This window comes from Phyllobates terribilis, unplaced genomic scaffold (genome assembly GCF_046119375.1).
Source record: "Phyllobates terribilis strain yellow unplaced genomic scaffold, ASM4611937v1 Scaffold_500__1_contigs__length_1315687, whole genome shotgun sequence".
NCBI classification, from domain to species: domain Eukaryota; kingdom Metazoa; phylum Chordata; class Amphibia; order Anura; family Dendrobatidae; genus Phyllobates; species Phyllobates terribilis.
Window position 1 is genome coordinate 225,484 of NW_027363260.1, and position 27,437 is coordinate 252,920.

At 47.7% G+C, this 27,437-nt stretch overlaps 1 protein-coding gene across 1 annotated transcript in view; it reads left to right on the plus strand.

The window, feature by feature from the left end:
• LOC141230952 (uncharacterized) overlaps positions 1–26,984 on the plus strand; it is a 38,697-nt gene extending 11,713 nt beyond the window's left edge. Inside the window, exons 7-12 of the mRNA XM_073667653.1 lie at positions 7,592–7,741; positions 7,871–8,050; positions 8,134–8,257; positions 8,341–8,438; positions 8,636–8,726; positions 26,222–26,984. Coding sequence (XP_073523754.1) covers positions 7,592–7,741; positions 7,871–8,050; positions 8,134–8,257; positions 8,341–8,438; positions 8,636–8,726; positions 26,222–26,847 — 1,269 coding nt within the window. The 3' untranslated portion in view covers positions 26,848–26,984. The remainder of the gene's footprint in view (positions 1–7,591; positions 7,742–7,870; positions 8,051–8,133; positions 8,258–8,340; positions 8,439–8,635; positions 8,727–26,221) is intronic.
• The last annotated feature ends 453 nt before the right edge of the window (positions 26,985–27,437 follow it).

A 27,437-nucleotide genomic window follows, 5' to 3' on the forward strand; every position in this document is an offset into this window, starting at 1 on the left:
AGACCTGTAGCGTCTCCATTTTTCGGGATCTGGGGCTGGGTGAGGGCTTATTTTTTGGTCGCCGGGCTGACGTTTTTATTGATAACATTTTGGGGTAGATCCGATGTTTTGATCACCCGTTATTGCATTTTATTGCAATTTTGCGGCGACCAAAAGACGTAATTCTGGCATTTAGAATTTTTTTCTCGTTACGCCGTTTACCGATCTAATTAATTCTTTTTTTAGATTGATAGATCGGGCGATTCTGAACGCGGCGATACCAAATATGTCTATGTAGGGGTTTTTTTTTATATATTTTATTTTGAATGGGGCGAAAGGGGGTTGATTTAAACTTTTATATTTTTTAAATTTTTTTTATATTTTTAAAAACTTTTTTTTTTCACTCTTTGCTTGCTTCAATAGTCTCCATAGGAGACTAGAAGCAGCAACTATCCGATCGCCTCTGCTACATACAGGGATCAGGAGATCCCCTGCATATAGCAGAATTGGTCCTGTGCTATGAGCGCCGGCCACTTGGTGGCGCTCTTAGCGACCAGCTCATGACAACCACAGGCGTCTGCTGCAGACCCTGGGTTGTCATGCGCACCCATCGGTGACCCGCAGTCACGTGACGGGGTCGCCGATGGGCGGGGCTTAGGACACGCTTCCCGGAAGCGCCGCGTTAAATGCCGCTGTCGGAGATTGACAGCGGCATTTAACATGTTAACAGCCGCGGGTGGATCGCGATTCCACACGCGGCTGTTGTGGGCACATGTCAGCTGTAAGAATCAGCTGACATGTGCTCGGTTCAGTGCGGGCTCAGTGCAGCAGCCCTCACTGAACGGGGGGATGCAATTTGTGCATACTAATACAGCAGGGGTTAATACTACAGAGACATATGTGAGGGGCGATGAGCGGTGTAAAGAGGAGATTCCTACATATGACTAATCCTCTTCACCCTCGTCCACAGTTTATGGACTAGGCCACAGGTCGGGTATGACCTGCCTTTCTTCCCAAAAAATCCCGACTCTAGGCCCACCACCAATGGACTTTTTTTAGGATGAGCTTCCAAAACCGCCTGAATAGTCCCTTTCAGCGCCCACCCTCTAATATGTTGGGACTGTGCTGCCAAAAAGTATATCCACGGGGTTGGTAAGGCGAGACCCCCCTCTTCTTTCGACCTCTGGAGAGTCTCCAGCTTAATCCTGGGTTTTCCTCCACTCCAAAGCAGATCCCTAAATATTGAATTAATACGCTGGAACACCGACCAAGGAATCCACACAGGGGAGTTATGTAAAACATATAGCAATTTTGGCATCATCACCATTTTAAGAAGATTGGTGCGTTACACCACCGAGAGGCGCATTTTTCTCCACGTAGATGCTTTATCTTTTAATTTCCCAATTATCGGGTATACATTCAACTGAAGGTACTCCTTTACTGGTAGTGTTATTGTAATTCCAAGATATTTAAACTCTCGTACTAATCTAAGTTGTGTACGTTCTACGTGTTCAACATCTAAGCCATCCAAAGTATCTATTTCCATAATATGAGATTTATCCCAATTAATTTGTAACCCAGATAACAGACCAAATCTATTGATGATAGCTATTGCACCATGTAATGATGCCTGAGGGTCCTGTAAGAATAATAAAATATCATCTGCGTACAGCGCTATCTTCTCCTCAACCATTCCATACCGAAATCCCTTTACCACGTCTGACTGTCTTATTACAGAAGCAAGCATGGCTCGGGGGGCTGTTCCTGGAGGCTGGGGTCTCAGTGGGACTCTATGAGCTCGCTCTACAACAAAGACCTTCGACAGTTTATCAGCTCAAAATTTTTCCAACAGCAAATTCTCAAAAAATTCTGTACGGTTTGATCCTTCTGCTTTTTCCGGGACCCCCACTATCCTGACATTATTATGTCTCGACCTGTTTTCCAAGTCGTCATTTTTAGCAATAACATCAGTTAACAGCTTGTCCTGCTTTTTTTGAGCAGCTTGCACAGATATTATAGTGTCTTCAGCTGTGCTCACTCTTTCCTCCACCTCTCCTGTGTGGACATTGGCTTTCTGCATGGCAGCTTTAATATTAGTAATTTCTGCTTGCACACCAGTAACCTGCTTTGACAGCTTAGTAAGCGTTTGTTTGCAATACGACACCACAGTAAACACATCTTTCAGGCTATGTGCCCACGATGCAGAAAATTTCTGCAGCATTTCTGCATCTCCCTGGCAGAAAAAACGCATGCAGATTGTGCATGCGTTTTTCCTGCAGAATACATGCGGAATACATGCGGATTCACTTGCGTACCCACATGCGTTAACACATGTGTTTCCGCATGCGGACTGACAAGCACTTTCCAGGCGATAGCATCACTTGGAAAGTGCTTGACAACTAGGTCACACTGTATAAATCCATGCAAAAGGCATGGATTTATACAGTGTGACCGTAAAAATAAAAAAATAAAGCTATACTTACCCCCGATCCCACGCCGCGTGTGCTGTCGCGCTCGTCCTAGCTTCTTCCGGGTTGCCGGCATCTCGCGAGACAGCCTGCGGTCACATGACCGCGACGTCATCTCAGGTCCTGGAAGGTAAGCGCTGCAGGGGCCGCCGGACAGGTGAATATAAACTTTATTTATTATTTTATTCTTTTTTTTACAGGTACAATGGTACCCAGATCTGGATGAGAACCGCATATAATCCGCTTGTACAAATGTACAGACGCGCATTATATGCGTCTCAATGCAAGTCAATGGCGGCGCTTCCGCTGCACTTCCGCAAAATTAATGAATATGCTGCGGATTTATTTGCGCTGCAGAATCGCTGCGGAAAAATCTGCAGCATGTGCATTGACATTGCGGAATGCCATTGGGGACCATGGGGTGCGGATTACCATGCGTTTTTGATGCGTTTCCGCTGCGGAAATTCCGCAGCAGAAACGCATGAAAAACGCATCGTGGGCACGCAGCCTCAAAGTGGGTTCTCCCACATCAGGATCAACATCAGACTCCACATTTTTGTCCTGCTCATCATCTCCAGAGCCATCAGCCTCACAGTTCACTGTACCTATTGTACTCTGCTGATCCTCCATGTCATTATCTGCCCCAGCCTCCCACTCTGAGAGTCCAGCTTTATTGTCACTTGCTTCCACCCTCGCAAACTTCTCCAGGCGTGCAGCAGCCGACATCCTCCTGGAGCATGCTGTGTTCTCTCTGGCCGCCTCCTCCTGAGCCACGGCACCATCTTGGCCCCTACCTCCTCTTCCAGGGTCGGGATCCCGCTGCCTGGTGCGGGTCATTGCGGCAGTCTTGCTTTCCAGGAACGCTCCCCGGGACGTCAGGAGACTTTCCCCCAGGATCCGGCGGTATTTGAAAGGTTTTGCGGTGCCCTGGCTCAGCGCATACAGCTACGGTCGGCGGGAGAGTTCCTGACCTTTAGATGTGGAGAAAGTTGTACATGTAATTGGATGAGACCATGTAAATCTTTCTCGAGTTCCTCTACAGGTAAAATCTTTTTCCAGAGGGATTATTCCAACTGTAAAACCTCAGGACTTTTAGATATGGCCACATGCACCTGTCCCCTAGATTATGTATGCATGACCAAGAGGGAGCATAGGAGGAGGATGGAGGGCATTTGGGCGAAATACTCCATGTTCGGGATACCCCATTAATGAGACACATGAACAGTGTACATTGAGGTGAAACCGGAGACATCTCCTTTTGTATCAATGAGATAGTTAAACCCAATGTGAGAGGAGGTGATCTAATAGATGTATCCTCAAAAAGGAAAGTACCGTATTTTTCGGACTATAAGACGCACCGGACAATAAGAAACACCTAGGTTTTAGAGGAGGAAAATAAAAAAAAAATTAAGCAAAAAATGTGGTCATGATGCACTTTTAAGGGGGAGGGGGTCTTCTGCTGACACTGGTATAGGGGTATTGTCCCCCAATTCTGACAATATCCCATATTCTGATATATGTGCCGCCCCCCTTCCTTTTATACGTGGTCCCCATCCTCATCCTGGTATGCCTGGCATCCCTCCATTCTGGTATGCATGGAACCCCTCCATCCTGGTATGCATGGCACACCTCATCCCTATCCTGGTATGCATGGCACCCCTCATCCCTGTCCTGGTATGCATGGCACCCCTCATCCCTATCCTGGTATGCATGGCACCGCTCATCTCTGTCCTGGTATGCATGGCACCCCTCATCCCTATCCTGTTATGCATGGCACCCCTCATCCCTATCCTGGTATGCATGGCACCCCTCATCCCTATCCTGGTATGCATGGCACCCCTAATCCCTATCCTAGTATGCATGGCACCCTTCATTCTTTATCCTAGCATGCATGGTCCCCCTAATCCCCATCATGCTGCACATAAAAAAAAAAATAAACACTCCTACTCACCTCTCTTCTCTCCTCCAGCGCTGCGTCCTGTCTGCTCACACTGATCTCTACATGTGAGCCGCGCATGACATCACTGCCATGCGCGGCTCACAAGGAGAGATGAGCTGCTGGAAGTCATTGCTCCCCACGCTGGGACTGTGTGCGCGGGGAGCAGTGACTTCATTCTCCTTCATAGCCGGCACACAGCGGAGCCGCCCTACGGCTCCTGCTGCTGCCGGCTATCTCGTGTGCCCGCTCATTAAAGGGCATGAATATTCACCCCTCCCCACACCCATGGGCGTGGAGAGAGGTTGAATATTCATGCCCTTTAACAGCGGCACAGGCGATTCCGGCAGTAGCAGGAGCCGCAGCGCGGCTACACTGTGTGCTGCTATTAAGGAGCATGAATATTCATTGCTCCCCACGCCACCATTCCATATTTTCTGTAGTGATAAAGTAGATTTACATGCCTATTACATGATGGGAGGATGTGCAATACTTGTTTTTAGTCTCCCATGACGCTGATCTCAGAGATAGGATTTTTCATTTGGTGGAATGCAATCCAATACCATATGTGCTCCGGTGTGGAGCGCAGACATCTGGGCATGCGCAATCGCGGACAATGATCCCTCGTGCGCTCCGGTGTGGAATTATAACTACGGCCATGCGCAGTCATAGGTACGAGTGGCGCGGCGACAATCAGTTTATCTGGCGTTTCAGTGTAAAGCATGTCACTTCCGGACATGCACACTAAGGGATTGACATTATCGAACCTCTAGCTCATGAGAAGTAGCGTAGGTGCAGTACTTTATTGTAGATAGACTCCATTCTGTATATCCTGTGACAATTCACCTCTAGGAATGGGAATGAGCCTCCTAGTCTGGGAGGGGTTTTGGATGAAGTGGGATATTTAAACATGGACACCTGGCTATTAGGCACACTATGCTGAACATCATCAATTATTATCCCTCTATCAAGCCTCCTAATGAACCTGTTGGGGAATTGCGTTGAGGTGGATTATTGAAACATTCTCTGAGTACCATACCCTTTCCTTTATACATATTGTAGGGGTTTTACTCACTTGGATGCGACGGGAGGAAAACAGGAAGCATGTTCCATTAAAAGTTCATGTGGGTTTATGGCTTCATAAACCCAGAAGCCAAGCATAAAAGCAAATAGCCTTTAGATCAGGCAAACAAAGTAAATGTCCTTAGCAGGTCTCTGCTCAGCCAGGCCTGTGTGGCACACAAGCTGGGGTAGCGTCCAGTGTCCTGGCTTGGTCTCAAGACAAACATACACAGTAGGCCTTCTCCCTCCAAACACACAGACCATGTGCCAAACAACACCCTTCATTTTATAGGCTGTTAACCACACAAGAGGTGAGGTATGTGGGTAGCTGGACTCACCCATTCTTTCCTAGTTACCCGTAACCCGGCTCCCAGGTGCACCAAACGATCCTCTTAGTGCTTATGTGCCCTAGAAAAACACTCCGGGTTACATCACAGAGACTAGCCATCTCTGTGACACATACCTCCCATTGACTACGCAACCATTAGCCACCTTACAATGCCTTGATACATATCTGGTTTTATGACTACCCCACGGCTGATTAAAGGGAATCTATCACCCCCTGGGACTTATCTGACCTCTACTATGGGCATACAGGTGATAGCTATGTGGATCTATACATCTATGCCTCATATTAGAATTTCTTTTGCTGTGAAATGGCTTTTTATTATTCAGTGAAGATTCCAATGCTTGCTGGCCGAGGGACGGGAAGAAATCCTCGCCTACTGTGTTAATTAAAATATTTCCCACCTCCCCTGCACGTCACAGTGCCCTGTGACGTGCAGTCACCATGTCCAGATCCCGCGACTGAGCGCTTTTTACGGTAGTGACGAACTTGTACTGTGTACTAAGCAGTTATAGTACTGAAGGGATCTTGTGCCCAGGCGCCGGGAAGTCACCATGACTTGCCAGTGCCTGTGCACAAGATCCCTGCAGCACTATGATTGCCTAGTACACAGTACCACTGTGCCTTCCGTAAGAAGTGAAGTGCGCGGGACCTGGACATGGTGACTACACGTCAAAGGGCATTTCTTCCCGGCCCGCAAGCATCGGAATCTTCACTGAATAAAAAGCCTTTTCACAGCAAACAGACCTCTAATATGAGGTATACAGGTAAGTATAGATTCACATTTATATCACCTATATGCCCATATTAGAGGTTAGATAAGTCCCGAGTGACAGATTCCCTTTAATCAGCCGTGGGGTAGTCGTTGAAGTGGATTCCCTTTAATAAATACTCACTTAGCCCCATTCTTGGTGCAGGTACTAATGAATCCAGGACCTATGAGATTTTTACCAAATGATAGTTGGATAGTTGGGGGGTGTATCATCCATAGCGTCGGCCCATACGGCCACTATGGTGCCCGTGAAAAAACACAGATTTTGAGCTTGGTTTAAATTGGTATCCATGCAGCACATAGACGCATGTTTACTATGGCCATAAATCAGAAAAAAACTATAAAGAAAAATTATCATAAACCCTACTGTAAATAAATAAATAAAAAGCAAAAGTGCATTTAAATAAATTAGGGTTCTTATCGACACTGTTTTTGATCAAAAATAGCATGAAAGCTATCCCACCATAGCAAGGTGCACCCATTCGAGATAATCCTACTCTGTATAATATTAAAAACCTTACCATGTGTGAAAGCCTCAAACTTCTGTGTGTGAATCAGACATGAGATCTAACGAGATAGAAGATTACAGTCCGGGGAAGACGGGAAACATTCATATAGACGACTGGTGGAGATGTAGTCAGTGAAGCACTCTAGCCAAATATCTTTCTACAGCCATAGTAGAAGATGAAGATGTCGTCCTATTCATGAAGTAATTATTTCTCATGTCACGTGTAATGAATATCTCCTGCAGTATTGCTAATGCCGACTGCAGTGTCGGTAAATGAGACGAGAATTAGCATTATGGAAGATGAGTCTTTGAGAAACGAGTTCAGCTACAGACTCCAAGGAAGAAACTGCTTGTTGTCTGTGGCCTAAAATATATAGGTTTTATTACTAGATGTAAAGAAGAAAACTAAATACTGTAAAATGATATATCTCCTCATATGTTTTCCCTTATTATCTCCAGTAATTGTGTAATTACACAGTATTTTTATGATGTTACGTTGGCTAATCATCTTCTCATTCAGGTCCCTACAATATCGGATGCTCTCAGTGAAGATCTTCTATTTAAGAGAATTTTCCTTATGGACCCATCAAAGATGGATATGGACAGAGACAAGATGGCGGAGAGGATATTACACCTCACCCTAGAGATCCTCTTCCGACTTACTGGAGAGGTGAGAGATTCTGATGACGTCACATTACCTCATTCTTATCTATGGGAGTTACAGATGGACAGAACTTGAGAAGTGAGGACCTTGGAAATGTCTGTAGTGAGATTTAATAATTTGTCTCTCCATAACCAGCATTACACAATAGTGAAGAAGACCTCTAGTGGGCGCTGTCAGGCCCCTGTGTCTGAGGGATGGGGAAGACCACAGAGCCCAATCACCGGGGCTCCATCTCACCCCCTGATACATGAGGACATCAATGACCAGAAGATCCTAGAACTCACCTACAAGATGATTGAGCTGCTGACTGGAGAGGTGACACTGCTGGGAATGCTGGGACATTATACAGTAGCGCTATGAAGGGATCGGGGGGATGACTGTATCATTGTATGTGTCAGGTTCCTATAAGATGTCAGGATGTCGCTGTCTATTTCTCCATGGAGGAGTGGGAGTATTTAGAAGGACACAAAGATTTGTACAAAGACATCATGATGGAGGTTCCCCAGCCCCTCACATCTCCAGGTAAGAGACAGGACTAAATACACACGGCCTATAATTATCTGTATGTAAAGAATTAATTCAGTCCCTGTATGTGTTTCCTCCAGATCTATCCAGTAAGAGGACAACACCAGACAGATGTCCCCGTCCTCTTCTTCAACATGACTGTAAACAAGAAGATCCCAATGTTCCTCAGGATCATCAGGTAGATGGAGAGAAGGTGTCATGAGATCTCCCCTATGATGTGTAGATGGCTGTGAAGGTCTTGTGTTCAGTCTTGTTTTATCCACCAGTATTATGTGTTTTCTATTTGTGTAATGAGAACGGTGGAGATGGCAGGATTAGAGTTGATCATAGATGTGACTTCTCATCTGTTTGTGACTTTTACAATATTTGTTTCAGGGTGAAGATCTGACCCATATTAATACTACAGAGACATATGTGAGGGGTGATGAGCGGTGTAAAGAGGAGATTCCTACATATGACTACCCAGGTGAGTACTGACCACTAAATGCAGAGAAGTCATAGATTCTTCTCAGTCACCGGCTGTGGCTGCTTTATCAGTGGTGGAGTCCGGCCGTATCACAATCGTGTGATCACCATTTTGCCTCTAGACCACAACATTCTCTTCCACCCAAAACTGACTACCCAGGTGAGTAGTAACCACTAGTAACGAGCGAGTGTATTTGTTAATATTCGCTTTTCACCCTGATAGTACGGTATTCGGGTTACTCGTTATTCTGCGAGTATTTGTGTACTCGCCTCGCTATATTCGGATGTCCCGCCCTGCAGTTTTGGCGCCTTCTCTGCTGCCACTAAACATGCTGGGCTTCTTAACCAATCACAGTAATGCCGCAGACATCTTGGTTGTGGCATTACTGTGATTGGCTGGCTGCCCAGCGTCATGGGGTCTATTTAAGCCTTGCCGCCGCCATTTTGTGCACATTGGATCTGGAGCCTGCATTGTAATAGCCTATGGTAAGATCGCTGAGCTGCTAGGGAGAGTGTTTAGGCCTCTTGATAAAACAAAAGCCCTTTTAAGGGCTACCTGGAGTGTATACTAGTTTTGTGTTTAAAGGAGCCGCTCACTAGCTCCATAATACCACCAAAAATAGCTCTTTTCAGAGCTGAAGGCACACAACAAAATCAGAGTACAAGGAGGGAGCGATTGTGTATTAGGTAGGGAGTGTATTAGCTAGTGTTCTTTCAGTGTCCATCTTAAAACAGCTCTTGTCAGAGGCAAAGCAATATTTTTCCAGCACACACAGAACTAGCATTTTGTGCTGCCTTTTTTTTTAGCACCGGTCTATTTTCCCTGCTGTTTTAGGGGTCAGAGCCTGGCTTCTGCAGTCCACATTAGTCCACTTAAAAAGGTGTTTGGTGCCCTACGCAAAGCAGTAGTCCAAACATTTCCTACTGCCTGCTACAAAAGAAGCATGCACCAGCCCATTTTAACCGCTATTTTGGGGTGTCAGCCTGCCTTCTGTCCATATTAGTCCACTTAAAAAGGCATTTTGTGCCCTACACAAAGCAGTAGTCCAAACTTTTCCTACCGCCTGCTACAAAGCACGCACCAGGCCATTTTAACCACTATTTTGGAAGCCACCATCCCAAGGGCCACCAATCACAAATAGTAGTTAGGCTGGAGTAGGAATACTGTCCTGGTTTGTCCACTGCACATTCTGCATAGGGTTTGTAAAAATTAGCCCTATGGGCTGAATCATGGTTGACGCAGGAAGCCGTCATCCCAAGGGCCTCCAATCACAAATAGTAGTTAGGCTGGAGTAGGAATACTGTCCTGGTTTGTCCACTGCAGAATCTGCATAGAGTTTGTAAAAATTAGCCCTATGGGCTGAGTCATGGTTGACGAAGCAAGGAAACGGGTTCTTATGGGAAGGGGTTGACGTTAACAGCAGTAGCATGAATCTGCATTTTTGGTGAATTTAGTTTGGCTTGCTCTCATCTGGAGGGATTACAAACTGTGGAGATATCCAGTCCTTGTTGAATTTAATCAGAGTAAGTCTGTCTGCATTCTCCGTGGAGAGGCGTGTGCGCCTATCAGTGATGATTGCCCCAGCGGCACTGAAAACACGGTCAGACACCACACTAGCAGCCGGGCAGGCCAGCACCTCCAAGGCATATAAGGAGAGGTCGGCCAAGTGTTTAGCTTAGACACCCAATAATTAAAGGGAACTGAAGTGTCAGAAAGGACGCACGGATGGTCACTTAAAAGTAACCCTTGACCATGTTCTGCAACTTATTCCTCCTTGGCATTGTTACAGGCACAGATAGCCTTTACTGTTGTGCTGGTCTATATAAATAAAAATTATTATTATTATTATTACTGTTGGATAAAATGTGTATCACGCGAGGGTCTTGCCACAGATACTTATACATGAACTGTGCCATGTGGGTCAAGCTGCAAAAAGGCAAATGTTCTGTGTCCCCAACAGTAGAAACAGTACCCACCCTCTCCTCACGCTGACTCGCCTCCTCCTCCTCCACCACCTCCTCCTCTCCAGCCCATCCAGGCTGGGCAGACATGAAGCTTGGGTTGGGTGTCACCTCTGTAGCATTACCCCTCGGTAGCACAGAAAAACAAGTCCTCTCCCTCCTCATCCTCCCCCTCTTCACCCAATGTTGCCTCAGAATATTGGCTGGGCTGGGTAGTATCACCCATTGGGAAATCTGGCTCCATATCAACATTCTGGGCACTTAAAGCTTTCTCTTTGAGATTATGCAGTGATTGTTTCAAGAGACACAGTAGCGGGATGGTTACGCTGATAATAGCCTGATCGCTGCTCACAAGGCTGGTGCAGTACTCAAAGTTCTCAACAACCTCACAAATGTCAGCGATCCACACCCACTCAACAGATGTTATGTGTGGTGGCTGACTCTCAGTCTGACCGGCATGCTGAAGCTGGTATTCAGCTACTGCCCTCTGCTGTTCACTAATCCTCGCAAACGTAAGATAGGTGGAGTTCCACCGCGTGGGCAGGCCACAAATGAGTCGGTGACTTGGCAAATTCAAGCGCTTATGCAGCACTGCAAAAGCAGTAGAGGAATGGCGGAAATGGGCGCTAATATGGCTCACCTTCTCAAGTAGGTACAGGAAGTCACGGAAAGTTTTCAGAAATTTCTGAACAACTATGTCCAGCACGTGAGCCATGCATGGCACGTGTACCGGCTTGCCGATCTTTAAAGCCGCCACCAGGTTACGCCCATTATCGCAGACGACCGGAGGCCACTGATTGGTCTGTTGTTTTACAGCTTGCCGCAGCTCTGTTGCAGTGTGTGCTTTCTGACCTAAACAGATCAGCTTCAGCAGAGCGTCTTGCCACTTTGCCGATGCACTACTGCACAGGTCCCAGCTTGGCAGTGATGGGGAGAATAATTCAGCAGAGGATTAGGAGAAGGGGAGAGAGGAAGTGGAATTTGAATAGGTGGAGACCCTGACAGAAGTTGGAACCGCTATTCTTAGCGTGGGTGGGATGTGTGATGTTCCAGTTTGCGCCTTTGTCCCACCCTCCACCAGGTTCCCCCAGTGTGGCATGACAGAAATGTATCATCCCTGTACACGACAATTTGTCCAGGTGTCTGTTATTAGGTGGACCTTCCCGGTTACGGTGTTGGTGAGAGCATGGTTCAGATTGTTTAACACGTGCTTGTGTAACGCAGGGACGGCACATCGGGCAAAATAGTGGCGGCTGGGAACACTGTATCGTGGGGCAGCCACAGCCAAGAGATCATGGAAGACTGTGTTCCCACAAGCCCAACATCTCCATAGCTAGCAATTTGGCAATGTGCGAGTTTAGTATTTGTACCTGTGGGTGCGTGGCTGGGCATTTACGCATTCTTTCCAAGCTCTCAGGCACGGACAATTGGACACTTTGCTGGAACAAGGAAGTGGATGTGGTTGATGTTTGTTGCGTGTGAGCAACCGCAGCTTGTGGGCAGGAGGTATGAGCGCCTGCTTCTTGAACAGCAGATTCTGAAGGACATAGCCCAGGCGACATGGCATAAGTTTCCACGGAACCCAAAAGCACTACAGATACTGGCTGGTGATCAGCTTATGCAACCTTTGTCTATCCCTCATCCCCTCAAGATGACTGGACCATCATTGTAAATAAGTCCCTGTCCTTTGTGTCACCCCCCACCTCATTGTAGATCGTAAGCTCCTATGAGCAGGGTCATCATTATTTTTCCTTTAATTATTATATTATCTTTAGCTATGTTACTTATGACTGTTGAATATGAACCTCTGAATTGTAAAGCGCTGCGGAATAGGTTGTTGCTATATAAATAAAGAGTATTATTATTATTGGTTTGACCCGCAGACGCAGATTTGGTACCTTGGTGTTCCGCCCACCTACTCGGCTGCTTGGCTGCCATGTGGTTTCTCATACTCTTTGTGCTCAGGTTGCCTTTGCCCTGGCCTCTGCTCAACTTGGTATTGCAGATGCTACAGACAACAATGTTTTTCTCTGAAGGACTTTCAGAAAAAAAAATTCCACACAGCAGCTGAACGCCCTCTTGCCCTGACTTGGCGCACAGCGGGGGTGCTCTTGGGAACAGTTGACCCAGTTTTTACTCTGGGCAAACCACGACCCCTTGGTGCCTGTGTTGGTCCATCTTCCTCTGTGTTGCTGCCAACGGTCCAGGTCGGATCAGTGGACTCATCATCGACCACCTCGTCTTCTATCTCATCCTCCTTCCCAGTTGATATTGTAGGCTGACCTGATGGCAACTGTGTCTCATCATCATCAGCCTCCACCTCTGGAGACAGTAAATGACGTTCCTCCAAGTGGCTTTCTTCTGGTTGTAGGTCCTAAAATACTTGAGCATCAACGCACGCCGCCACCTCTTGTCCCTCTTCAATGCTGCATGGTGATAGGCCAGGTCTAACCAAAGGATACGTACCAAACAGATCCTCGGAGTGGCCAAGCTTGGGGTCATATGTCTCCTGTGACTGATAATGGTGGGAGGAAGGAGAACCAGCTTCAGGATTGGAAGGGCCAGCCTTCTGTGTATCCACAGTAGACTGTGTGGTCGCGGAAGTTTTGGTGCTGCTTGACAAATGCGTAGAGGCCTTGTCTGCTATCCAAGACAGAATCTGCTCTCGCTCTTGTGGCTTCCACACATGTTTACGTTCCAGACCGGGAACTTTTTCCAGGAACATTGTGGATGCATCAAGCTTCTTCTGACCTGACACAGACTGAGTGGCTTCTCGCGCACCACTGACAACACCACGTCCACGTCCCTTAACAACAGGCTTTTTTGGCATTTTGGGTTTTGTTGACAGATTTTCAGATGTTGATGGCACAAGCCAAGCTAGCTGTCAAAGGCACAGCCAAAATAATGAGTCAACCGTGACACAGCCAATAGGGCTAATTTTTACAAATCCTATGTACATTGTGCCGTGGACAAACCAGGACAGTATTCATACTCCAGCCTAACTACTATTTGTGATTGGAGGCCCTTGGGATGGTGGCTTCCTGCGTCAACCATGACTTAGCCAATAGGCCTAATTTTCACAAACCATATGCACATTGTGCAGTGGACAAATCTGGAATGTACAGTAGTCCTACCAAACTAATATTTGTCATTGGAGGCCCTTCTCACAGGTTGTGTCACATTGTGAGATAGGGGATACATATTCAATAGAAATTTACACTGATTGTTGATGACCGACTGATGGCCCTCTGAAAACTTAAATTGAGGATCACAACTACTACAATACTCCATCGTAGATAATGTTTGTCAAGGGAGGCCCTTGTCATGCAATCTTCCTGCACCTATGACACAGCCCCCAGCCCCAGGAGTAATTTTTGGAAATACGATGCACATTCTACTGGACCAAGTAGTACAGTATCAAGAAGTCTTCTCCTGCTATATAATCTGGGGAATATTGACAATCAAAATCTCTAAGCCAATCTCTAAGAAGCTTCACCAACCCATCCTGGAGGGGGGGCACCATAAATACTTTGTCCAGTGACTTGCATAAGTGATATATTTGAGCTTGTCATCGAGTTGACTAGTGCAGTTTTATTTTTACGGTTCACTGAGTTCAGCCATACCTGAGGGTCGTAGTCCGCACTCACTGCTACCTTCTAGTACTCCATGTATCTTGGCCATTTTCTCTGTAGTCTCTGCCCTTAAATTAGTTAAATAATAATGAGGGCCCTACAGTATGAATAAGTGAGGGCACTCTCAAGTGTACACAAGAGGCAACTCCAAAAGTTCTAGAGGAGGGCACTTCAAAATGTTTGTTAGAGGGCCACACAAGGGCTCTCACAAAACTCAGCTTTCCTGCTTACTGCAGGCGATCTGAACATTTGAATTTAGGGCCCGAGTCTCACATGGTGGTGGAGGAGGAGGGTCAAGCCCAATGCTACAATGAACATATTGTAAACTGCTATGGAATGTGTATTCCACTATCTGAGTGTCAATGATGGAGGGACCGCCCAAATGTCTAAGTAATAGCTGTCCCTCCAAAACGCATGTTACAGAGCCACCTGAGGCCTCTCAGGTCAAATATCTACATACATACTGATACTTTCTAGCTGAGCTTGTAAAGTGCTGGGGAATAGCGAACTAAAGATGATGTATGACAGACGAACCTACAAAATGTATAAGTCAGGGCCCTCCCAATTATAAAAGGCGAAAAAAAAAAAGCCACAACATTATGTGTGAACAAACGCTAAAAGGGGTATTTTTTGGTTTCTCTGATTTATTTAGCCTTATATACAAGTGATTGTGCAGGAAAAACTGTTTCTTAACCTTTTTGGCCTGTTAAATGCAATTTAGGTTAAGTTTGGTAGTTGTTCTTGTGTGTCTGTAAAAGTGGCGTAACACTGCGACAAAATTATTCCCAGAAACCATATGTGAGTCAGAAATGCATGCAGGCACATTCTCCAGGCTCTTCCCATTCTGTTTCATCACTTTCCCATCCATTTCACTTTCCCATCATCTTTTCCTCAGGCCCCTTTGTAGGGTCCAGCAGAAAATTACTCGCATTTCCCATTGACTTACATTGTACTCGCTATTCTGAACGAATACGCAATTATTACAAAGTACTATATATATAGCGAGTATAGCGATTACGAATATTACGGTACTCGCTCATCACTAGTAAACACTAAATGCAGAGAAGTCACAGATTCTTCTTAGTCACCGGCTGTGGCTGCTTTATCGGTGGTGTAGTCCGGCTGTATCACAATCGTGTGATCACCATTTTGCCTCTAGACCACAACATTCTCCTCCACCCAAAACTGTTCAGATGATTTTGGGCACTGAAAGCCCTTTTCTATAGAATTTACAACCTGGAGGATCCACCTACCTCCTGAGATTAGAAGATGCTGACCGTTACCTGATGACAAGTTAGAAAATCACTTGAAGAAAAATATCATGATGGGCCTCTAAGAGAAAGCGGAGGGTAATGATGGTGTTGGCTTCCTAGAACCCTGATATCTTATTGGATGAATCCACCTTCTCTCCCTTCTGTGCTGCTGAATGTGCTCATATGGTCCCTACAAGACCAGGTCCAGTCTTTCTGGCCAAGCTTCACTTTTATGATCGACAACATTAAATTTGCAGTGAGGCCAAGTGTGAATTTCTGTACAATAACAGCAGAGTTTCCCTTTATCCTGACTTTTCAATTTTTTTTAAAACTAACTTCAAACAGGATTGTGACAAACTAAACAAAAAAACATTACACCTGTGCCATGATATATCTCTAAGCTAAATTTAAGACGCCTCAGCTCTGCACTATTATAAAAAGTTCTCTTTGAGTGTCTAATATTTCTTCTTGAAATTCATCTGACAGAAAATATTGTCCCTTAGATTGTCCCTTAGTTTAGATTGCCAAGAGCCACCGAGCTCCATACTCTAATTACCCCAGAGAGGTTTCACCACTAATTACTCACTACTTACTGATGGAGACTGTTGAGTTTGATCATTTCAGTAGATGTGTTATTGTCTATAGTCACAGTTTTGACTATAGTAGTTAGTGCCCAAAATAGTCTGATTTAACCCCTTCCTGCAGCCAGTTTTGTGTTCCTATCTGGGCCCATTTTTCAAATCTGACGTGTGTCACTTTATCTGGTGATAACTTTGGAATTCTTCACAAAGAATAATAGGAAACAAATGGACCTTACAAATTATTTTCCAACTTCTCTTGAATCCGACAATCCCCTATATACGGTTGCACACTACTGTCTGGGCACATGGCAGGTTAAGAAGGGAAGGAGCGACATTTAGCTATTTGAATACAGATCTTGCTCGAATAGTTTGCAGACACAATGTATTGGGGACACTGTTCATGGTCACCTGGCAGCGCAAAAGATGGCTACCACAAACAGGCTTGGCGTCATCTACTCCATTTTCCAGATCCCAGGTGTAACGGGTCTGGGAGGCGGAACCTCTGAGCTACTATACAAGGAGGCGGTCCTTGTAAGGGAGCGGGTGGCGACCAGGGAAGACGGGCTGGAAGTCTCAGCAGGTGAACGGGACAGTCTCTGAGTGAACGGGACAGTCTCTGAGTGAACGGGCTGGAGGTCACGGCAAGTGACCGGGGCAGTCTCTAGGTATAGGGTTGGTACGACCTGTGGCGGCTGAAGATAGACGTGAGCTCCCAGGTGAGCAGGCGAGAGTCTCTGGATGAACGGGTGGTCACAGCATGTGACGGCGGAGCCTCCAGGAAGACCAGCGGACAGGCGACAGATGAGCGCTCCCAGGTGAGCGGGCAGAAGTCTCTGGACAGGCGGGTGGTCACAGCACGTGACGGCAGAGCCTCCGGGTAGGCAAACAGACAGGTAGCAGAAGAGCGCTCCCAGGTGAGCGGGCAGGAGTCACTGGACAGGCAGGTGGTCACAGCACGTGACGGCGGAGCCTCCAGGTAGGCTAGCAGGCAGATAGCAGATGTGCGCTCCCAGGTGAGCGGGCAAGCTGGTCCATAGACAGACTGACAGGAGTTGGAAGGCAGACCGTCGGACCTCAGGCAGGCAGGCAGGCAGGCAGGTAGCTGATGTGCGCTCCCAGGTGAGCGGGCAGGCTGGTCCTTAGACAGACTGACAGGATTAGTAAGGCAGACCGTCGGACCTCAGACAAGCTGGCAGGTAGCTGATGTGCGCTCCCAGGTGAGCGGGCAGGCTGGTCCTTAGACAGACTGACAGGATTAGTAAGGCAGACCGTCGGACCTCAGACTAGCAGGCAGGTAGCAAGTAATCAGGCAGGAATCTGGCAGGTAACTGGCAGGTAACTGGCAACGGGACCTGAGGGCTGAAGCACAGGTGAGACACAGGTGCAAACAACATTGCTCGGGCACCTCCATTTTGGAGGAGGTGCCTTATATACGGTAAAGTCCTCCGGCCATTGGCCGGGGACTCCTTAGGACGGCGCGCGCGCCCTAAGCACAGTGGCCGGGAAGGAGCGCGCGCTGCCAGCAGAGCGGGAGAAGGACGCCGGGCACGGAGCAGAGCGGTGAGGGGAACAGCGTCCCTGCCTAGCAGAGGGCAGGGACGCCGGCACTACAGTACCCCCCCCTTTAGGCCCCCCCTTTTTTAGGCCAGATAGAAATTTAGCTAGGATGAGAGGGGCATGGATGTTCTCCCGGGGCTCCCACGTTCTCTCCTCAGGACCAAACCCCTTCCAATCTACCAGAAAAAAGGTCTTTCCTCTTACCCTTTTGGTGGCAAGAATGCTCTCTACCTCAAACTCGTCCTCAGCAGAAACCGGAGCAGGAGGCGTACCTGTAGACTTGGAAAAAGAGTTAAGCACCACGGGTTTGAGGAGAGATACATGGAAGGAGTTGGGGATCCGTAAGTTGGCCGGGAGTTTCAATTTATAGGCCACCGGGTTGATCTGACTGATGACCTCCAGAGGGCCGATGAACCGAGGCCCTAACTTGTAAGAAGGTATCTTGAGTCGAACATATTTAGATGAGAGCCAGACTTTATCTCCTGGACGAAATTGTGGAGGATCCAGGCGTTTTTTGTCAGCGTGTCTTTTCATACGCTCGGATGACAGAAGGAGTGCGGACCGGGTACTCTCCCATATGGAGGAAAATTTGCTAACGAGAGATTCCGCAGCCGGGTTGTCCACAGAGGTGGAGACAGGAAAAGGAATCCGAGGATGCTGACCAAAGACTACAAAAAACGGGGATTTGGAGGAGGATTCGCTCTCGTGATTATTATAAGAGAACTCGGCCCATGGTAGGAGATCCACCCAGTCAGAATGGTGGGCATTAACGAAGTGCCGGAGGTAACTGGTCAGGTTCTGATTGATCCGCTCCACTTGACCATTGGACTGTGGGTGGTAAGCGGAAGAGAAGTCCAGGGTGACGTCTAGTAGTTTACAAGTGGCTCTCCAGAAACGTGAGGTGAACTGTACCCCACGATCCGACACGATGTGGAGGGGCAGGCCATGAAGACGGAAGATGTGGCGGATAAAGTCTTTAGCCAGCTCGGGTGCAGACGGAAGTCCTGGCAGGGGAATAAAGTGAGCCATCTTGGAAAAGCGGTCAGCGACCACCCAAATGACCGTACAACCGGCAGAGACGGGGAGATCAGTTATAAAGTCCATTGCTATATGCTGCCAGGGGGCAGCAGGTACAGGAAGCGGAAGGAGACGTCCGGCTGGTAGATGTCTCGGGACTTTGTTGCGGGCGCAGGACACACAGGCAGAAACAAAGTCTATTATGTCCTTGTGCAGGGTAGGCCACCAATAGTGCCGGGCAATAAGCTGGAGGGTCTTTTTCTGACCGGCGTGGCCAGCTAGTTTAGACGAATGGCCCCAGTGTAGGATCTTCTCCCGATCAGGTACTGAAACAAACGTCTTACCGGGAGGGAGACGATTCAGACTCACGGGAGCCACCTGCATTACTCTGGCAGGATCGATGATATGTTTAGGTTCTTCCTCGAGATCGGACACCAGAAAGGATCGGGACAAGGCGTCTGCTTTGACGTTTTTGTCAGCCGGGCGAAAATGAAGAACAAAATCAAAACGAGCAAAAAACAAGGACCACCGGGCTTGGCGCGGGTTAAGTCTCTGGGCATGCTGGAGGTAAGCCAAGTTCTTGTGGTCAGTGTAAATTATTACCGGATGAAGAGCCCCCTCGAGTAGGTAACGCCACTCCTCCAACGCCAGCTTGATGGCCAATAACTCTCGGTCTCCTATGGAATAGTTGCGCTCTGAAGAGGAGAAGAGTTTGGAGAAGAAGCCACAAGTTACCATTCTCCCGGAAGATGATTTTTGAGTAAGTACCGCTCCGGTTCCAGAGGAGGAGGCGTCAACTTCCAGGAAGAACTGCTTGTTGCCGTCCGGGCGATGCAGCACCGGGGCGGAAGAGAAGGCCTGTTTTAGGGAAAGAAAGGCCTCCTCTGCTTCGGGCGGCCACTCTTTGGGATTAGTACCCTTACGGGTGAGTGCGGAAATTGGGGCAGTCCGGGAAGAGAAGTGCGGGATGAAGAGGCGGTAATAGTTGGCGAAGCCCAGGAACCGTTGAATAGCCTTCAACCCCTCTGGTCGGGGCCATTTCTCGATGGCAGACAGTTTCTCAGGATCCATTTGTAGGCCGGTCTGAGAGATAATGTAGCCCAGAAACGGAAGCGAGGTCTGCTCAAAGAGGCACTTCTCATATTTAGCGTAGAGATGGTTCTGCCTGAGCCTGAGCAGGACCTGACGAACGTCCCTCCGGTGAGTCTGGAGATCCGGAGAGAAGACCAAGATGTCGTCCAGGTACACCACTACGCAGGAGTAGAGAAGGTCCCGGAAGATGTCATTGACCAACTCTTGAAAGACGGCAGGAGCGTTACAGAGACCAAAGGGCATTACCAGATATTCATAGTGGCCGTCCCGGGTGTTGAATGCCGTCTTCCATTCATCCCCCTGACGGATACGAACCAGGTTGTACGCCCCACGGAGGTCCAGTTTGGTGAAGATTCTAGCCCCCCTCAGACGATCAAATAACTCCGGAATGAGCGGAAGGGGGTACTTATTCTTCACCGTGATCTGGTTAAGGCCTCTATAGTCTATACAGGGACGGAGAGAGCCGTCCTTCTTTTTGACGAAAAAGAAGCCTGCTCCCGCCGGGGAGGTAGATTTCCGAATGAATCCCCTGGCCAGATTTTCCTCAATATATTCGGACATCGACCGGGTCTCAGCAGCGGATAATGGATAAATACGCCCACGGGGAGGAGAAGTACCAGGTAACAGGTCGATAGGACAGTCGTATGGTCTATGAGGGGGTAGTGTCTCTGCCTCCTTTTTATTAAAGACATCAGCATAAGACCAATAAGGAATCGGAAGTCCAGGTAGATTAGCTGGGGTAGGAGAAGGACGGACGGGATGAACGGGAACCAGACAGGTCTTATGGCAGCCCTGTCCCCAGCGAAGGACCTCTCCGGTCTGCCAGTCAAGAACGGGTGCATGTTTCTGGAGCCAAGGTAGGCCTAGCAAGAGGGCGTGAGAGAGTCCAGGCAGAACATGGAAGGAGATACTTTCAGAATGCAGCATTCCCACCTGTAGAGTAATGGATTCGGTGATGAGTTGGATGGGGCGTGGTAAGAGCCCCCCATCCACGGCAGCAACAGACAAGGGTACAGCCAGAGGTTTGGTGGGGATGCGGTATTTCTCTACCAGGGACTGTGAAATAAGATTCCCGGCTGCTCCAGAGTCCAGTTGGGCTAGTTCGAAATACCGGTTCTCCCCGTAGACGATTGAAACTGACAACAGCAGGGATGGAGAGGATTTATTCTTGTCTAGGTGGACCTCTCTGAGCGAACCTAGACACAGGCGTTTCCCGATCTCTCCGGGCAGGCACGGATCCGGTGCTCCTTACTGCCACAGTAGAAGCAGGTCCCCTCGGCACGGCGTAAGCCTGACGGGTCTTGACCATCTTGGTCTGGTCGACCTGCATAGGCTCAGGAGGGTGTACCTGGTTAGAGACAGAAGGAGTGACGGGTTTCTGAAAAGTAGGAGCTAGACGTGGTAACCTCCTCTCACGGGTGACCTCTCTGGCACGCTCCTGGAACCGTAGGTCAATCCGGGTGGCAAGAGTTATTAAGTCATCGAGAGTGGTAGGAATGTCCCGACCGGCAAGTTCATCTTTAATACGGCCGGACAGACCCTCCCAGAAGACGGAAACCAGAGCGTCGTTATCCCAGGCCAGCTCCGAGGCAAGGGTACGGAACCGTATGGCATATTGGCCCACGGTGAGACTTCCCTGACGGAGGCGTAGCAACGATGATGCGGATGAGGTCTTCCGTCCGGGTTCGTCGAAGACTTTCCGGAAAGCCGTGAGAAAAGCAGGCAAGTTGGACACCAGGGGGTCTCCTCTCTCCCATAGAGGATTTAGCCAGGCCAGGGCCTCCCCGGTGAGATGGGACATGATGAATGCAATTTTGGCTCTGTCGGAGTTAAACTGGTGGGACAAAAGTTCAAAGTGCAGGGTGCACTGATTTATGAAGCCCCGAGCCTGGGCGGAGTCGCCTCCGAAGCGAGGAGGTGCAGAAAGCCGGGGTCCAGGGTAGGATACCATGGTATTAGTGGGCAGCGGAGCTGCCGGATTGCGAGACATGGCACTGGCGGAGGTTGCTGGTGGAGTAGTCAGAGTGTCCAGGCGAGTATTGACATTCCGCAGGTGACCCAGGATGGACTCCTGTTGGGACCTTTGACGGGACAGTTCATGACACAGGTCCGAGAGCGAGGGAGCTTGGGTGCCACCGGGTTCCATGGCCCGAGCAAACTGTAACGGGTCTGGGAGGCGGAACCTCTGAGCTACTATACAAGGAGGCGGTCCTTGTAAGGGAGCGGGTGGCGACCAGGGAAGACGGGCTGGAAGTCTCAGCAGGTGAACGGGACAGTCTCTGAGTGAACGGGACAGTCTCTGAGTGAACGGGACAGTCTCTGAGTGAACGGGCTGGAGGTCACGGCAAGTGACCGGGGCAGTCTCTAGGTATAGGGTTGGTACGACCTGTGACGGCTGAAGATAGACGTGAGCTCCCAGGTGAGCAGGCGAGAGTCTCTGGATGAACGGGTGGTCACAGCATGTGACGGCGGAGCCTCCAGGAAGACCAGCGGACAGGCGACAGATGAGCGCTCCCAGGTGAGCGGGCAGAAGTCTCTGGACAGGCGGGTGGTCACAGCACGTGACGGCAGAGCCTCCGGGTAGGCAAACAGACAGGTAGCAGAAGAGCGCTCCCAGGTGAGCGGGCAGGAGTCACTGGACAGGCAGGTGGTCACAGCACGTGACGGCGGAGCCTCCAGGTAGGCTAGCAGGCAGATAGCAGATGTGCGCTCCCAGGTGAGCGGGCAAGCTGGTCCATAGACAGACTGACAGGAGTTGGAAGGCAGACCGTCGGACCTCAGGCAGGCAGGCAGGTAGCTGATGTGCGCTCCCAGGTGAGCGGGCAGGCTGGTCCTTAGACAGACTGACAGGATTAGTAAGGCAGACCGTCGGACCTCAGACAAGCTGGCAGGTAGCTGATGTGCGCTCCCAGGTGAGCGGGCAGGCTGGTCCTTAGACAGACTGACAGGATTAGTAAGGCAGACCGTCGGACCTCAGACTAGCAGGCAGGTAGCAAGTAATCAGGCAGGAATCTGGCAGGTAACTGGCAGGTAACTGGCAACGGGACCTGAGGGCTGAAGCACAGGTGAGACACAGGTGCAAACAACATTGCTCGGGCACCTCCATTTTGGAGGTGCCTTATATACGGTAAAGTCCTCCGGCCATTGGCCGGGGACTCCTTAGGACGGCGCGCGCGGCCCCTTTAAGAGGGAGGGAGGGCGCGCGCGCGCGCCCTAAGCACAGTGGCCGGGAAGGAGCGCGCGCTGCCAGCAGAGCGGGAGAGGGACGCCGGGCACGGAGCAGAGCGGTGAGGGGAACAGCGTCCCTGCCTAGCAGAGGGCAGGGACGCCGGCACTACACCAGGGTTTGCCTTGCTCATCACCCTTTAACCCCTCTACATGGATTTGGACTTAGACAGAGACCCCTAGGCTTGGGCCACAGTGTTTCCTGCTGTTCTATTGAGTGAAATGGCAAGAAGAATAGTCACTTAACCGGGTCACAACATGGAGGTCAATGAAAATAGAAAATCACACAAGAGTAGTCAGTAAATGGGCCGAGGTCACAACAGGAAACAAATACACAAGCCGGGAGCTGAGCACAGAGGACTGAACCAGAGGAGAACAAGGCTGGATCTGGCAGCTTCTGGTAATATGCACAAAAAGCAAAGCCACACTAAGAAGAATTAAAATTCCCCCAATATTTAAGAAAAAACACAGCAAAAAAGGGCAGCAATGTTTACCTGCCCAGATGTTCAGAACTAAATGCACTACCAGGGTGCAGTATACCCACATACAGATGGCGGCTACACGGGTGCAAAATACTGATGAGTCAATCATTCACAACCAACCTACAATCACTCACAACCTACCATTTCATGGAGGGGTGACTGCTTAGTATTTGAATTACTCACAAAAAGGTTTGTATAGGGTGCTGTTCACACTTGGGTAGTGTACAGTATCGGCTTCCTGCCTATTAGTTACGCCCATACTATTAGATTAGGCGGGCTGCCCGGTACTATCCATATATTATATATATATGCATTTTTGCACTTTTTTATCCCAGGGTGCAGCCAGGCCCATCAGTGCGGGCATTGTAAACTGTGTCTGTTCTCATGGAGTGCACTTGGATAGTACCGGGCAGCCCACCTAATCTAATAGTATGGCCGTAACTAATAGGCTGTAAGTCAGATACTGTGCATTATCCAAGTGTGAACAGCTCCATATACAAGCCTTTTCTTGTGCAATTCAAATACTACGCAGTCACCCCCTCCATGAAATGGTAGGTTGTGAGTGATTGTCTCATCAGTATTCTGCACCTGTGTAGCCTCCATCTTTATGTGGGTTTGCTGCACCCTGGTAGTGCATTTAGTTCTGAAGATCTGGGCAGGTAAACACTGCTGCCCTATTTGGCTGTGTTTTAGCTTCCGGCAATATGCTTTGAGCTTTAGCAGGGTGCGGTGCTTTCCAATTGGCTAAAGCAGGGAGCAGATTACTCTAGCTGGACATTACACACACCCATACTGCCAGACTGGATGGTACTACAGGTCCCAGATACCCTAATCTTAGTGGCTGGACAGAAGCTGTACCTCCCAGTAGCTTCTGGTTCTGATGTCTCCTCCATCACCAGCGCCACCTGCAGGATGAATAAGGCGGCTCCTGGTGAGAGAAGCTGACGTCGCTGGAGCAGATCCCAGAGGAGATGGGACACACCATTTACAGAAACCCTAATGTGACCAAATTGCAGAAAACCAGAACAGTACAAATTCCCATAAAGTGACTCCATTTTGGAAATTATAACCCTCAGTGAAATAATCTATAGGAGTAGTGACTATATTGACTCCACAGGCACTTTTCGGAAATTAGCACACAGTGGATGTTGGTGAGTGAAAATAACAAATATATAGTTTCATTACCCAACACATAGTGCCCAGATTGTGTTCCAGGAGACACACACCATCAATTAAGTGGGTTCTTCTCACTGTAGTAATGCCAAATACATGGAGGCTAAATGTGTTTTGGGTGCATTGCAAGGCTCAGAAGTGAGGGGGAGATCTGACTTTGGGAGAGCGGATATTGCTGGATTGGGTTATGGAAGCCATGTTGCTTTTCAAAAGCCTTTGAGCCACTAATAATGTGGAAACCTCTGTTTTTCCATTGACAGATGGACAGATTGACAGTCGTTGAGTGGGGACTTGTTTTTTGTGAGATGAGTAGAAGTTTTTATTGATATTATTTCACCTACATAACATTGTTTTGTGGCTTTTTATTCCATATTTGGGAGACAGAATTAACAAACAGTTGAACACCACGATCCACTGGTTCATCTTATGGGGTTTTCTATTAGAATGTGAACTGTTATTGTCTTGGTGAATAATGACGGCTAACATAAGGCAAAATATAACAAAAATCACAGAAAAAGATACAGCCTTACTAACACCAAATCATATAACAGATGCACTAGCAGGATGCCACAGACCCCCATGATAAAGGGGTGGGGGGGCAGCACAGGTGCAAAATACTTTATGGAGCAACCACTCACAAACCTACCAATTCATGGAGAGGGTGATTACTTAGTATTAAAGATGCACACAGATGAAGCTTGCATAGGACGCCAGTCACACAGGCAGGTTTGATGCACAGTGTCTGGCTTAGCCTATATGCAAATTGCCTCTTCCGAGAAAAAGAGGACTTGGACTCTATAGCGCCACCTATTGAAAGCAGCAATCCTTCAAGTGACAATCAACCCTTTAACAAGTCATGCAATATGACTTAGGATAAAAGCCAAATCAGAATCTCAATTTGCAGGCATGGTGTTTCAGGCTGTTGGCCCTCGTCAGTGCAAAGTATGAGAACTGATTTGGCTAGGTGAGAGGCTCTGGACTGAGGTCTAAGGGGTAATGTTTCTCCTTGCAGAGAGTGAGATACCAGCTCTGGCACGTCAAGGTAAGGAGGCTTATTCACCAAGCAATGCTGTTATGGGAAATTTAATATGCAAATTGCCTCTTCAGAGAAAAAGAGGACTTGAACTCTATAGCGCCACCTATTGGAAGCAGCAATCTTACAAGTCGCAATCAACCCTTTAACGAGTCGTGCAATATGACTTAGGATAAAAGCCAAATCAGAATCTCAATTTGCAGACGCGGAGTTTCGGGCTGTTGGCCCTCGTCAGTGCAAAGTATGAGAACTGATTTGGATAGATGAGAGGCTCTGGACTGAGGTCTAAGGGGTAACATTTCTCCTTGTGGAGAGTGACTAGTGATGTTGCCCATACTATTAGATCAGAAGGGCTGCCTAGCACTATATAAGTGCACCCCACATAGACAGACACCCCAGTACACGCAAGAAACACTAAAATGCTAGTGCATTTGTTATCTGATTTGGTGTTAGTAAGGCTGATTTTTTTCTTGGTTTTCTTCTTGGCAGATGACTGTACCAGGAGATCAGAGGAACAGCTGACATCTTCAATTTTTAAATCAGATGACCTTGAGATCAGACAGGATACAATTGAAGTGAATGCCATTACTCCAGATATACCATCATCCCTTCACAGCAAAGATCAGTCATCTGATACTTTGAAACAGGTCCTGTCTTCTGATTCATTACCGAACACTAGGGAAAATCAAAGTCACAAAATAAGCATTAAAAAACAAACTGCTCCTAAAGCAAAGAAGTCATTTTTCTGTTCAGAATATGGAAATAGTTTTTTCCTTGAAAAGTCTTTTCTTAAACATCAAAACATTCACACAGCAGAGAATAGATTTTTTTGTTTCAAGTGTGGGAAATGTTTTAACCAGAAATCAAATCTTGTTAATCACCAGAGAAGTCACACACAGAAGAAGCCAATTTCTTGTTCAGAATGTGGAAAATGTTTTACAGATAATTCAAGTTTAATCAGACATCAGAGAACTCACACAGGGGAGAAGCCTTTTTCCTGTTCAGAATGTGGGAAATGTTTTAAACAGAAAGTGCATCTTGATAACCATCAGACAACTCACACAGGAGAGAAGCCCTTTTTTTTGTTCAGAATGTGGAAAATGTTTTACAGATAATTCAAGTTTTATTAGACATCAGATGACTCACACAGGGGAGAAGCATTTTTCCTGTTCAGAATGTGGAAAATGTTTTATCCAGAAATCAGCTTTGGTTAATCACCAGAGAACTCACACAGGGGAGAAGCCTTTTTCCTGTTCAGAATGTGGGAAATGTTTTAGCCAGAAATCAGATTTGGTTAAGCACCAGAGAACTCACACAGGAGAGAAGCCTTTTTCCTGTTCAGAATGTGGGAATTGTTATAACCAGAAAACAAATCTTGTTAATCACCAGAGAAGTCACACAGGGGAGAAGCCTTTTTCTTGTTCAGAATGTGGAAAATGTTTTACAAATAAATCAAGTTTAATCAGACATCAGAGAACTCACACAGGGGAGAAGCCTTTTTCTTGCTCAGAATGTGGGAAATGTTTTAAACAGAAAGTGCATCTTGATAACCACCAGACAACCCACACAGGAGAGAAGCCTTTTTCTTGTTCAGAATGTGGAAAATGTTTTAAATTGAAATCACGTTTTATCAGACATCAGAGAAATCACACAGGGGAGAAGTCTTTTTCCTGTTTCGAATGTTGAAACTGTTTTAGCCAGAAAT